This window comes from Corvus moneduloides, chromosome 20 (genome assembly GCF_009650955.1).
Source record: "Corvus moneduloides isolate bCorMon1 chromosome 20, bCorMon1.pri, whole genome shotgun sequence".
NCBI lineage: Eukaryota > Metazoa > Chordata > Aves > Passeriformes > Corvidae > Corvus > Corvus moneduloides.
In genome coordinates this window covers 351950-365852 of record NC_045495.1, presented here as the reverse complement: position 1 = coordinate 365852, position 13903 = coordinate 351950, and the positions used below count along the sequence as shown (strand labels likewise).

The following is a 13903-nucleotide window of genomic DNA, read 5'->3' as shown; positions in this document are numbered from 1 at the left end:
ACTTCAGCCCAGCGAAACCTCGTGAGCCCCGCAGGTGATGGGCAGCGAGGGGACCTCCCTGGGGGCTCCTGGTGGGCTCCTGTGGGCGCATTACCTGCGAGAGTGTCTGTCCCTGCCCCTTTCTATCGCTGCTGAGGCCCTGCTGCCTGCTCCTCTTGCACTCAGACAGCGATGCTTACAGCCACCTTTGGCACCTTGGGGTGCAGCAAGCTCCCTCCTGGTCCAGGGCAGGTTCCCAGCACCACTGGCACCTCCATGAGTCACCCCTGCTTTGTCCTCAGCAGAGCACCACGGCTGCTGCCTGCACCCCGAGTTCAGCGGGACTGTTTGCTCCTGTCCCTTTCCTCTGACAGGTGCTGATCTATAGGGAAACAGCTTAAGAAAACGACACCGTTCTCCCTCTGCCCTCCCCTCAGGTCTCCTCCCCGAGGTGTTTTATACCTGTTCCAAGTCTGTGCTGTAGGGCTGTGATGCTGTGCTGGTGTTGGGTGTTTGGGGCCGAAGGTTGCTCTGCCCCCTCCTCGTTCCACAGTGGCTGTGGGGGCTGGGACTGGACAATGGCAGCCCCCGGGCTTTGAGGAGAATGTGGTGCTGTGGACTTGGAGCTGCTTGAGACTGGCTGGGGGAAATGCTGAGTAACTGTGAGGGCTGTAGGGGGGCAGCTGGCGTGCCGAGGCTTTCGGCAGGGTCCCCTGGGATGGAGCGCACGCCTCGCTGAAGCCAAGAGAGCTGCCTTGGCTGGATTGCGTTCTCTTTACATAGAAAGGGGAAGGGAGCACGTGGATAGACTTCTGTACAAATAAGTTTTATGATATGTGGGCTCATTTTGTGGTGGCCAAACGGCAGCTCTTGGACAGGTCTGCCCCACAGTCGCAGTTGTGAGCAGTGGCTCTGGGGCCCTGACTGCCCGGGGGCATCCCAGGGGCTTCCCGCTGCGGTGGAGCAGAGCCGTGACCCTCCTTGGCAGGGGCACTCAGGGCCAGCTGGGCTTTGCTCTGCTTTTTTCTTGCTGTGCTTTGGCAGTTGCAGGGGAAAGAAAACCACGAGCCGGAGAGTCACTCAGGAAAATGGGGGCTGCACTGGCTGGGGGGGCTGTGCCGGCTGCTGGTGGCTCTGCTGGCTTTTGGGGGGCTGTGCCACCGTTGCAGCTGGGGCTGGGGGAACAAGACATGGGCTTTAGACACCGTGTCAGTATCTGCACGGTGAGAGCTGCGGGGGGAGCCCCGTTCTCCGTGAGCTGTGGGGGTTGCTCCCAAGGGGTCCGTGCACTTTCCCCGGGTCCCTGGGGAAGACGCTGCCTGGAAAGCCCTGCGCGCTGCCGGGAGAGCCTGCCCCGGGCGTTTACTGCAAAAGAAGGGACCTGCCACAGCCCCGTACCTGCACCTGCATTTTCTCACGGTCCCGGCCGACCCACCCTTCCTGTGGGGCTGCGTGTGAGGTGCCTGGGCACACCCAGCCGCCTCCTGCTGTGGCTGCACTCGCTATTTCCAGCCTCTGCTGGGCTGGAAATTGCTATTATTTCCCTCTCTAGCAGCTGCATCTGCTGCCAGCGAGGTCCCGGAGCAGTGTGTTCACCTTGGGGGGCAGATGTGGTGCCCCCAGTTTGGCTGTGGGGATGCACATGGTGAGTGCTGCCCCCGGAGCTGGTGCTGCCCAGGGCCGGAGAGCCCCAGGGCTGTGGGGTGTTTCATTTTGCCTTCTCCGGAGCGGAGCAGGGCAGGGCAGGGCCGACAAACGGCTCTCATAGTCACACTGCAACTGCGGTTTCCCAAACATGGGAGTTTCTTTCCTGTGTGGTTTTTTTCGTTTGTTTCTTTTTTCCCCCTTCTCACTCTTAAGAGGCCAAATAACAACAACTGTTTTTTCTTCCCGTGGTTCTGGATGGAGCCACGTGTACAGCCTCTACTCAGGGACAGGTCCCTCGGGAGCTGCCCCAGCCACCCATTGTCCCTGAGCTGCTTTGCCTCTGTCACTGAGTTTGGAAACAACTCTGCTCCCCAGCATGCTCTGATGTTCAACGTGATTTAATGATCAACAAGGTCTGGGCAGGCTTGTAAGGTATTAAGTCACAATAGCAGGTGCCCTAGGTTTATTTTTAGGAGCAGCAGTGGGCTGACTCTCCAGAGCAGAGCATGGAAGCTGATGTTTGAGGAAATGCCTGGAACAGAGCTCCCCTGGCCATGGGGTTCTGTGAGTGTGATGTTGCTGCAAGAGCGGGACCCTGGGGAAGGTAATGGTGCCTCTGCCTCAGTGCCTGCCAGGCTCAGCCCGTGGCACGGAGCGCAGGGGCCCGGCCCCGCTGCACCGCCCGCGGGTGCAGCCACCCCGCGGCAGCAGAGCCCAGCCGGGGAGTGGAGAAGGTAAAGCTGCAAGTGGGGGGGAAGCTGTACTTCTGTGGCCATGCCGTGTCCTCTGCGATCACAGTGCAAAACAAGAGGGCGTTGGGGGTATTATTCTGCTGTTTGGTCTTTTTTTGAGATGTGAAATTGATTCCATGTGGCAGATAACAGAGCATTTTCTGCCAAAAGATATTGTTTTGCATTTTGAGACATTACTATGATTTTCATTAATTAATATGACTGTAACCACAATGATTCTGAGGAGATGAACACTCATTATCAGTGCCAGGGAAATGAGTGAAGCAACTGGGGCTGCCAGTCCCACATGAGCCAGCTGGGGCTGGGAGCGACGGGACTGCTCTGTGTTTTGTCTGCCTGGGGCCGGGTTGCATTTGTAGGGTTTGATGGGATCTTCCCAGCACATCAGGGCTGTCACAGGTCCATTATCTGTAAATGTTTTGTGGAAGCTGTGCTTTGGAGAGAGCTGGGACACAGGTGATGCCCTCCTCTCCTGCCCAGCTCACCTCTGGCATTCCAGATTGGGAGGCAGCAGTTCTGCTCTGGTCACTACCAGGAAAGAACTAGGGGGATTTTTTCTTACTTGCTGCCAGGCTTCATTTTGGTTAAATCTTGATTGATTTTGTTTTCCGATGAAGTCTTTCTGTGGTGGTTGTCGTGTCAGCTGGAGCGCTGGCACCTCCAGAGGATATACTGAGGTCGTGTTTGGCAGCAGCCCCCAGTACCCAACCCCCTCCCAGCTACATCTGGAGCCCCTGCAGTAACACCCTCCTCTGCTCTCTCCCCAGGATCGACAAGACAATGCTGGCTAGCCTGAAGATCAAGTGAGTACCTGGCTCTTCTTTCATGTAGTGATTTGCCGTGGGCTGCATGGTGCTGGGAGCTGGCTCTGTGTGGGGAGGATGCTTTCCTGGGAGCTGGGCTCCAGCTGGTGCAGTGGAGTGCAGCCATGTCCACCCACTGCAGGACGTGCGTTTGTGCGTGTCCCACAGTCTGTTCTCCTGAAAGCCTCAAGTGAATCAGGCACTGGGAGATCACAACAAACACGGTGACGCGCTCGCTGTGAGATCAGGGGGCTGAGGTGTGCATGGGGCAGCTCACAGGGCACCAGCTCTGCCTTGGGGGTAACGGGTGGGAATCAGCAGGCCAGGCTGGCGCTGAGATTCTGGGTGTAAATCCAGTGAAGTCTGGAGGTTTTGTATTTTGTTTGTCAGTCTTGCAGTCTGGAGAGGTGGTGAGTGTCAGTGGGACAGTGGGTGCCTGTGACCCAGCTCCTCTCCTGTGCTGCTGAGGGGCCCTGGGCACTGCTCTGGAAGGGGTGAAGATGCTACTGGGGCCCCGGAGGGTCTGTGGACTGGCAGTGTTGCTCGGTGGGTCCATCTTGGATTTGCCACAGACTTGCTGGACACTGCTGGGTGGTGTGGGTTGTGTGGCTCTGGCAAGGTGGTTGCTGGGCCACGTCCCATGCTGTGATGGAGCGAGTTGTGTGAGGACACCCCCCCTGCTGGGATATGTCCTTGGCTGATGGGGAAGAGAAGGTGGTGAAGGTCTGTCAGTGGTGGCACCGATGCTCTCTTGCTCCCCCAGCACTCGTGGCTGTCTGGGACCTGCCTCCTGTTCCCACCAGCTTTGTCCTCCTGGCTGGACATCCTGGGTACTGATCTCTTCTCTCCCACTGTGGTGCGTCCTCCCCTCTCCTGCATCCCAGATAAGCTCCCCGGGTCGGGGGTTCCCCATTGTGAGCACACAGCTCCAGCACCATCAGCTACCCCCTGTGCTGATACAGAAATACTCTGGCCAGGCCTTCCCTGGGCTCCAGGCAATGCACAGGGTGATGGCTCATTCGGTTTCCCTCTATAATCGCTGTGCAAATTATTCATTAATGGAAAAGTATCCGGAAAGCCTGGGGGAGCTGCTGCCTGAACGAGCCGGCAAATGCCCTCTGTAAATGGCACAGCACAATCGCCGGTGCTATGCTCATTGCTCAGGTTGTGCTGAACTAATGAGAAGTTTAAATCAATGTTTACCACTTTGGGGAGCGGAGGGAATTCTCTGCAGACTTTCCTTTTCCCGTGAAGCCGAGAAGGACTGAGCTGCTCCTTGTATTCTGCCTACACTGTGCTCTGATGTTTTTCTAAGGCTGGTGCAGCAGCAGTCCCCTGCACCCTCCTCTCTCCCCCGTGCCAGGCAACTAACGCCGTGCTTGGAGTGCCGTGCCAGTGCTGTGGGCACGCTGCCGTGCTCCTGCCTGGGTAGGGTGAGGGTCTGGGGCCACGTTTCCCCGTCTCTCTCTCTCTCCCCCTCCTGCACTGGCCAGAGGAGGGAGTTTCCTTGGAGCTTTTGATGAACATCCACTGCTGCTTGCAGCTAATGCTTCCCACAGCCCTGTGGTGCTTCTGGTCTGTGGGTAGGCTGCTTCATTAAGTGGTTCTATAATTGGGGCTCAGCCAGACCCACGTTTCGTGTTTGTAAAAGCTTTTAAAATTATAAAAATACGACAAACCCAAACTTTTGGGGTTTTAGCGCCCTCTTGTTACTGCTGCAGCTTCTGAGTGTCCTGGTTTAACCCGCGGCACAGAGGCACCAGGCACTGGAAGCTTTCTTTCCCTGTGTAAGTTATTACCGAAAATCTGAGCTGCTCTCCGCATGTCCTGGAGCACCTCAGGGAGCCTCGTGCTGCTGCAGACATCAGCTCTGACTTGCAGAACCCTGGCAGGGGAGCAGCAGCACACGGTGGTGGATGTGGCCCCTCAGAGCTGGCGTTTGGAGGGATGGAGCATGGCAGTGGGAGGGCTGAGTGATGCAGGGCAATCCCTGCCTGTCCTCCCCGGGGATAAACTCGCCCACACAGGGTCAGGATAAACTCACCCACGCAGGTGGCACTGGGGCATCAAAGCAGTTTTCCCTCTCCCTGTCTCTCCTTTTTCTTCTTCAGTTCGGGTTTCATTAGTTCCTATGGTAACCATGAATGTGTCTGAGGGACTGGAGAGCATGAGGAGGCACTGCAGAGTGGGAGTATTGGGAGACGTGATGGGTGGGGAGCCCTGGCATCACGGGCAGGGCTCAGCTGACCCCTCTGGTGACAGGTGCTGGCAAAGGTGCCAGGGCTGCAGGTGGGCAGGAAAGGTGTTGCACAGGACTCGAGCATTCCCGGGCAGCTGCTGTCAAACAGCCACACTTGCTGCTCGGCCTCTGTGAAGGCCCAGGAAGCTCTGGCGAGTTTGGGAAGACCTGAGCCAGATGGCAGCTAAGCCTCTTCCCAAGTGGGAAGGTCAGCCTGGAGGAAAACATCGGCCTGCAAAAGGTCTTTGCATGTCAAACGGCAGTTCTGGCCGGGTGAGCCAGCCACCTGGGTTTATCTGCCTCTCACAGCCCAGCAAACACAGGGGTCCCCAAGAAAACAGGCAGAGACCCTTGAGCCCCCTTGGCCTTATGAAGTCCTTGTACTGGGGATGCTGGAGGTGGAAAAGTGGGATGGGGACTTTCCTCTCATGAGGATGAATTCATGGGGCCCTTCCTCCTCCTCTCTGGAACAAACTGGTAGGGTGGTGTCCCACGGGGAGTTCACCAGCCCTTTACCTACTGACAGCTCCTCAGCCTTTGTGCTCTGGTTATTTGCTCATTGGTATTGATGGGGTGTACTGAGAAACCACAGAATATTAAACAACAACAACAAAAAAACCAGTAAAAAAAGCTCCTCCTTTAGGCAGAGTCACCTCTTCTTTTAGCCTTATGAAGCAGAAATAGCACCAAAATTGTCGTGTCTCTGTGGAATGGAGGAGCCATGTACAGCAATTACTGGGAGTCAGTGTGTGTGCAGCCAGAACTCACATGAAAGAGCATGTGATGCTCCTCTGCCGATGGCAGCAGGAGGATGAAGGTGGGAAAAGATGAAAGATTTACTCGACCTTTGTAAAAAGAGCTGTGTCCAGGCTTGAGGCTCTTTAATATTTGATGGTCTGGAGCTGAGTTAATGGGAAGATGTGGGAATGATTTAGTGTCTTGGAGATGGCTGCACTGACTATTGCACTAACCTTGGAGGTTTGTGCTTGGGTTCTGTGAGGACAAGGTCTGTCAAGCAGATTGCATCTAAGTAAATTCCTTTGACTTATTAGCACTTCATAAATGGATAATTGCATGCAAATGTATGTTTTGCAATTATATTTAGCCAGAGAAGCACATGCAAAGGAAATGCTGTCAAAACTACTGCAAAGCAGCCAGCTGCAGCGCACAGGGAGGCTTCCCATCTCCCGTGCCTTGGAGCTGCTCCTCTCCATAGCTGCCGAGCCTGGAGCCTGCCCAGTGTAACCCCAGCAATGACCCCCACCAGCCAACATGCCTGGGATAGTTATCCCGATTCTGGAGCCTGGCAGAACCCCTGGCAGTGACCCCTTTCCACCAGTATGCCTGGGGATGGTTATCCTGGCTCTGGTGCAGAAATGACTGGGAAGGACTGAGTGTGCAGGGCCAGGGTGCAAGGAATGCCCTGGACTTGCAGAAAACTTTAAATTCAGTTAAAACCAGTGCTGGGCTGGAGGGTCAGAGTGAGGCCAGGCTGAGTCTCTCAGTGGGTCAGTGCTGGATGGGTGTAGTTGTGCACCCAGCGGTGCAGGGCCATGGCAGGTCAGAGAGTCATGGCTGGGCATGGCATGCCAGGCAAAATGAGTCCTTGTGTTGGCAGCGGGTCTTGTGCTGGGTTCCTGCTGGGACGAAGCCCCTTGCAGTGCCAGGGAACTGCAGGTGTGTGCCCAGGGATGGTGACAGGTCCCTGTTGCTGCCGCGGGTGGTGGCTGCTGCCGTCCCTGCTCGCCATCAGCTGCTTGAGTTGCCTGCCAGGATGGTGGCAGGGCCGTGGTCTGTCCTTCCCCAGCCAGCCCGAGGACTGGTGGGAGATTTACAAAATCCAGCCTGTCCCAACGTCTCCCTGCTATCTCTGGCAAGCAGGCAGGAGTGCTTCCCTCTTCGTGGAAGGGCAGTTATCGCCCTGGCCGCCTGCCCACACCCAGCCCTGCACCCACACAGCATCCTCCCAGCACGTCTCACAGCCTGCCTGGGACAGAGGAAGCTTTCACAGGAGGAGGAAGGTGCTGTCAGCTCTGAGGACTTGGAGTGTTTCAGCCATTTAATCTGGTAAGCCTCAGCTATATAAGATTTCAGAGTGGGGGAATGGGTACTGGCACAGCTCCGCTCACGCTCCCCCTCAGTAGTTGACTCTATGCTTTCCTCTTAGTGGCCTGCTGTAGATATTTGGGTTTATGTGAGGGTTTATTCCTGCAGAAATCCCGGCCATGGAGCGGAAGAGGTGGGCTGGGACCTGGCGGTGATGTTGGAGGTGGCACAGCGGCGCGTCCTCGTGAGTGCCGCCCCGTCCATATGTTAAAATGTTGTTGTTGCTGTCAGACAGCCTTCCCCTATTTAAAGCTAGATTATCCACAATTACATCTGCCCAGAGGACTGAGCAGCCCCACGTGGGTCTATTTTTAGCTCTGTCTCAGAACTAATAAACTGTGCTGGTTTTTCCTCCTGCCATATTTATAGCCTGTCAGGCTGGGGGCTGTTTGCAGTCGGAGGGCGGTTGTTCGGAGAACAGCCACCTTCTGAGAGCAAATACTGTCGTGATGGGTGGAGGGAGCCATGATGGCTGCGGTGATGGAGGCACCATCTGCCTGCGGGTTCGCTCCCTGTCTGCAGGAGTCACAGGGATCACCCAGTCAGGGTCTGGAGGGACTCTTGCCCCACTCGGCGTGGCTGCTGGCTTCCCCTCGGCCCTGGCCATGTGCCCACTGGCCTCCCCTCGGCCGTGGACATGTGCCCACTCGCCGCCAGGGTGGGTGTGATTTGGGGACCATGAGCAGCCCCATCTCTGCCAAGCCAAGGAGCCCGGAGCAGGGTAGGCAGTGCCGGCGTGGCAGTGTGGGCATTCTGCCAAAGCCTGTGGTTTGTTCCTGATGATAATTTTGTTAATTACTGTACCGCTCCCGCCGGCTGTTGCCTTTCCTGCGAGCTGGCAGGGTCCTGGCCTCCTGCTGCTGGCCGGCGCCGGCAAGCCCCACGGTCTGGCAGGGATGGGCAGCCACTGGCACCCAGCGGCATTCCCGTGCCATGGGAAGGCTCGATGCTAGCAGGGCCATGGTCCTAGACTGGAAATGGCTCTCTCCATCTCTGCTATTTTATTTCCACTGGGGCTTGTGATGCTGGGTTTGCACTCAGTGGCCCATACAATATCCAAGGAACTCACATCTTCCAAAGCCTGTTGTGAAAACATGGCTCATCTCAGGCTCCCACCCGGAAGAGACGTGAAGAGGCTTGACAGGTAGTTGAATAGGTCAGAGCTATATTCTGAGTCTCTGTGAAGTCTCAAAGGTCAGTCCTTTCAGGCACTGTCCTGCCTCAATCCTCTCAAATGGTACTGGTGTCACACCAGGGACTGCAACAGCTCCTTTCTCCTACAAGCAGTATAGTGTTAATCCTTTCCAGTTCAGAATGCAGAGTCCGCTTTCTAAAGCCCTGACAAGCTGATCTGGGTCTCTTGTTCCTGATCATTGATGAGGTTGCACAGTGTGAGGTGATTTGAAGAGGAAGATGGTGGATCTGCAACTAAAAGCTGCTTCATTTTCCATCTTTTGTTATTTGGAGCAAGAGGCAAGTTAAAAGCTGTAGAGCAACAGAAACCTCTGGATGTGATTGACTTCAGCACGTTCCCTGTAGTATGGATGTGTCAGAGATAATACCTGTGTTTTAGCTCCACAAATTATATGTCTTTTAATGCTTTCACATCAAACAAGGTGTGTGAGGGAGGTGGGTAATTGAGACGGTGTCATCTCCGGGAGAGCGGCTGGGGCCCAGGCGCTGCTGCTCTGCTGCCACCCCCTGTGGCACCGGGACCTGTTCCATGACCCCCTCGCTGCCCACCGCCGATGAGCACAGCCCTGGGGCAGCGGTCCCTCGGGGGTTTCTGGCGGTAGAAGGTGCTCCATCTGCGGTGGGCTGGGTGTGCCACTGCAGCAGCGGGGGCTCAGGGGAGGGAGCGACAGTGGAGCCACCGGGGAGGGGGCTTAGAGAGGCCCAGGCACGCGCTCCACTTGGCTGAGCTCCTCTGCACATGGGATTAGCGCTTCTCTGGAGCAGGAGCAGCCCTCTGGAGCCAGCTGTGTGTCCAGCATTGCCACCAGGACCTGCCTTTGCAGCCACCAGCTCTCCTGCTTGCTCTGCGCAGGCGAGGACCTGCTCCCAGCCTGGGGCAGCCCACCCGTGCTGGAGCCCTGCGCAGCACCCACCTGCCCCTCAGTGCCACGGCCCCTGGGGCTGGGTTAGCAAAATGCGAGCCTGGGTTTTGGCTGGGCAGTGTGGGACTGCTGCCGCTGTGCTGCATCCAGTGCTGTCACTGAGTGCTTTGGGATGGTTATTCTGAGACTGGCTGCTGCAGAGGTGGGGCTGCAGTGGTGCCTTTCCCCAGCAGTGGGGCTTGGAGACACGGGTCAGCATCTCCTGCAGCTGCTGGCCCTGCACCTCTCCTGGCATTCCCTTGCCCATGGCCAATAAGAACCTGTGCAGGGTGAGGGGCAGCTCTCCCTGGAACACTGGGCTCAGCAAGCAGTACCTTCTGAGCCTCCTGCCCAGGCACACCCTGCTCCTCCCCGCCTCTGCCTAGGGTCACCCCCTTCTCCCACATCCCTTGCAGCATCCTCAGGAAGGGCATTGCTCCATTGAGGTTAAAGTTTGGGCCTAATCCTGAGCTTCCCAGCTGGATTCCAGTAGTGATTGATTGGCATAATGGCTTCAGGGATGGCCTTTGCTCTATATGGGCAGTGGAGGAAGGACCAGGGGCTGAGCAGGGTGCTGGTGGTGGTGGAAGCATTGGGTAAGTGACACATGTTAGTGGCTGTACATTCCAAATCTGGCTTTATTAGTGATGTTACTGATGAATGGTGACATTTAGCTCACTGATTTGCTAGTGAAATTCAGAGGATCTGTTCATGCTGTAAAGACTAATTTCCTCTGTTGATTTGATCTAATTTAATTGGATGCTGAAATCTTGGAGCTCATCTCTTCAGGAGGCCTGTGTTCACAGGGAGAAATACCCCAAATTATCAGGAATACAATTTCCATGTAATTGTGCTGCTGTCGTGGCCACAACTACCTTGTTCTGTGTCAGCCGTGCTGCGGCTGATGCTGCCCCCAATGCCACCACACAGCCACTCTGCTGGGCAGGGAGAGCCCAAAGGTGACTCACTTGGGCTGCCAATGACAGCATCGTGTTTGGCTCATAGCCAGATGGCACACAATGGATGGGAGAGGTGTGCAAGAGACTCCTTGTACCCAGGGCTTGCTTTGTTCCTTGATAAATGAGTCTTGGAAAACCACTCTCTATTCATGTGTTGATTGCATGGTCAGCATTCCAGGCTCCTGTCACTGATGCTCTTGTGGTGGCCACCGCTCCTTGGTGGCTTTCTTGAAGTTCTTGGCCTGGCTACGGCCCAGGCCTTACCTCCTTTGGAGCTGGTCTGGTTGAGTGTGTCTGTCATGTGTGGTGCTTGGCATCACCTGCACACGCTGCAGCCACGGGCCATTTCACTGGGATGCTCCACAGGCCGTGTGCCCTCGAGCAGGGGCAGCCTGGGCTGCACAGGGAGGAGCTGCTTCCAGCACCTTCCTTAGCTGTGCTCCTCAGCATCCTCTCTGCCCAGGGGAGGGTGACAAGACCCACCTGACCTCAGCTTCTTTCTGCAGCGAGAGTTCTTTCGTTTTTGTTCTTTCATTGTGGCTTTGACCACTGTCCCTGCGTATTGCTGGGGAGGGCTGGAAACTGTGCTGGGGAGATGGACCATCACAGGCCCTGCTTGGCCACAGGCAGAAGGTCGATGCTTGGCTGCACTTATCACAGGGATGGGCTCTGGACAGGGCAAGCCCGCAGCCTGTGTGCTCCTGCTTGAGCTCAGCAGGTAAATTGCTCTTTTCTTGCACTTCAACCCTGTTGCTCTGTACCAGAGCCACAGTGCCGGGGCACAGGGAGCCCTCAGGGCTGGGGCACTGCTGTGCTGGGGGAGCCTTGCCAGCATGTGGGGTGGGAGCTGGGGAGCTGGGGCTGCCCCGTGCCTTGGCACACATTGATCCAGTCTCTCAGCACTGACGTGGTGTCGGGTGGCTGGTGGCGTGCCACACCCGTCTCGCACCATTTCTGGGGAGATAATCTCACTGTGCTCTGTCTCCTATTGCCTGCATGGAATAGCTGGCTCTGTGCTTTCCTGGGATTTCCTTCATGTCTTTCTAACTGAAGCCATAAAATAAATTTCTAATCAGATTACTTGGGGCTGGATGTAATGTAATCTAAAGCCCTATTTCTTGTGATACTTCTCTAAAAGTGGATGCCCTCTTATCCTCTTCCTGCAGCACCAATTGAAATACTGTAATCACTTTCTCCCTGGTTTGCAAGCTCCCAAATCTGTTTCTGCCATGCCAGGGAAATTGGGATGTGACTGCTCCTTTGCAGGGAAACAGTTACTATTTTTGGGTTTCGGGCCGTGTTGCATTGTCTCCTTTTGTTCCTCTCTGGCACCCAGTTCCCGGTGCTGGCACAGCTGCCCCATCCCAGCTCTCCCTCCTGGGCAGTGCGGGTGCCTGTGCTCAGGTGGGAAGCAGTGCCCAGAGGGACTCTGGGTGAGTGCCTGGGGCAGTGGTGAAGGGTCCCAAGGCGGTGGGGATGGGCCCCGGGTGGATCTCTGGGCTCCCCGTCAGCTGCTGCAGCCCCGGCACGGTGCTGCAGGGATGGGCTGGCCATGCCTCCAGCCCGGCTGTGGCAAATGCCTGGCATAGCTCGTGTATTTCTGGCGCTGTCCCTCATGAGTGAGGGAACCAGAAATATCTCCTGCCTTGGGAGGCACTGAGGGTGACAGGGACATGTCCTGCACTGCCTGATGCGGCAGCACCACGGCTCTGGCCGGAGAGGCCCTGAGTCACTGGAGCTGGGCTCAGCTGTGCTTGCAGCTCAGGTGTGAGCATGGGGTTGGGTCCTCTGCAGGTGGAAAGGCCCCTGCAGGTGGCTGAGGAAGACTGATGGGCTCTCACCCGTGGGGGGTTTCATCCCATTGCAGCATCAATACAAAAGCCAAAGTTACTACATAAATTAATGGATTCATAATAATATTAATAGTGTCATTTATTCATGGCAGTTTCAGCACTCCTAGGGATAAAGGCTTAGTCTTGTCCCAGTCTGGTGTTTTCAGATCCTCTTTCTCAGCAGAGTGTCCAGACGGCCTCCAGGTGATGTATTGATCACAGCGTGTAATTGTCCTGACCTGTCGTGTGCTCCCTCCAGCCCCTCGGGCTTCCTAGTTCCTTGCCAACTGCTTTCTCTGAAGCAAAAATGTCAGGGCATTTTTCAAGAGATATTTATTTCTTCATAAAACAGGGGCAGCTGCTTACCCTGGAGGTAATTTAGTCACTGAAGGGGTGATAGTGAGGTTTTAAAGGAAGGATGGAGACTTGGAGTCTCGAACTGCAGCGTTCTGTCTTAGGAGATGCCCTTTGGGACATCTGGAGAGCTTCTGGGGGTGCTGACCCTGACAGTGCATCCCTATTGCAAACATTCACGAAGGTGATGGGTGCTTTGGTGGCATCACTGCAAGAACAGGAGGTTGGATGGAGCTGGAGGGGGCACAGCATGGGGAAAACAGGCAGGGGCAGGAGCTTTCAGATGCACCAGCCCTGCCACCTTGTTTGCCTCCCTAGGCATCCCTGTCATCCTGCCCCGCTCCATCCTGGAGCAGATACCAGACAGCAGAACCTAAGAAATACAGGGCAGGTTCTGCAGGGCCCGTCACAGCCACAGGTGATGTCCTGTGGAGCAGGAGGTCCTGGTTTCTTTTAGCTGTGTGAGGATCCAGCCCTCCTAGGAGAACCCATAGCCCGCCAGCCCCTCACCATCTATTATCTTGCCCTCAGCCTATAAATTACAAATCAGTTGCAATGAGTCCAGAAGCAGTTACTTCCATTGTGGGCTGGGCCATGTTTGGGTGGAGAGGGAACCTGACTGAGTTTCTGCTCAAAGTGTTGGTTTATTTCCAAATAGGAGAGAATTGAACATCTTTAAAAATCAATACAAAGCCACTTCAGCATAAACCAAGAGGAGATTAATACTTAACTTGTCTGGAAAAGGGGAGGGGAGATGTGGAAAATGTCTCCAGAGAAGGAGACTCAATGAAATTCGAATCTGCCTGTTTAATGCGAGAGGTAAAAGATTTAAAATTAACTCCCCTCCCCCTTCATTAACTGGAAACTACTGAGGTGCTGGAGAATTAGTGTAATTTGGCACAGAAACAGGATCTAATTTCTTTCTCTTTCTCCTTTTTTGTTTGTTTGTTTGTTTGTTTGTTTCCTATGCCTGAGAAATTTGCCAGACTCATAGCTTCAGCTTGAAGGAAAGCAGACAGGTATTTTCTGCAGGAGGAGCTCTGTTGATCCACCAAAAACTTTATTGAAAGGCTTGGCAGTGCAGGTAGCACCCAGGTTTTGCAGGATTAGTTCCTCTTACCCAGTTACATTCACTC

The 13903-nt window shown here is 55.4% G+C and overlaps 1 protein-coding gene across 12 annotated transcripts in view; it reads left to right on the top strand.

Moving 5' to 3' along the window:
• RAP1GAP2 (RAP1 GTPase activating protein 2) overlaps positions 1-13903 on the top strand; it is a 59336-nt gene that overhangs the window by 14903 nt on the left and 30530 nt on the right. For 6 of the 12 annotated variants that reach the window (XM_032129832.1, XM_032129829.1, XM_032129833.1 and 3 more), the window contains one exon: positions 3146-3181. In XM_032129832.1, coding sequence (XP_031985723.1) covers positions 3159-3181 — 23 coding nt within the window. In that variant the 5' untranslated portion in view covers positions 3146-3158. Of the gene's footprint in view, positions 1-2184; positions 2361-3145; positions 3182-7189; positions 7488-13903 lie in introns of those variants that run through there. The other 6 variants (XM_032129826.1, XM_032129828.1, XM_032129823.1 and 3 more) reach the window with 2 other exon arrangements.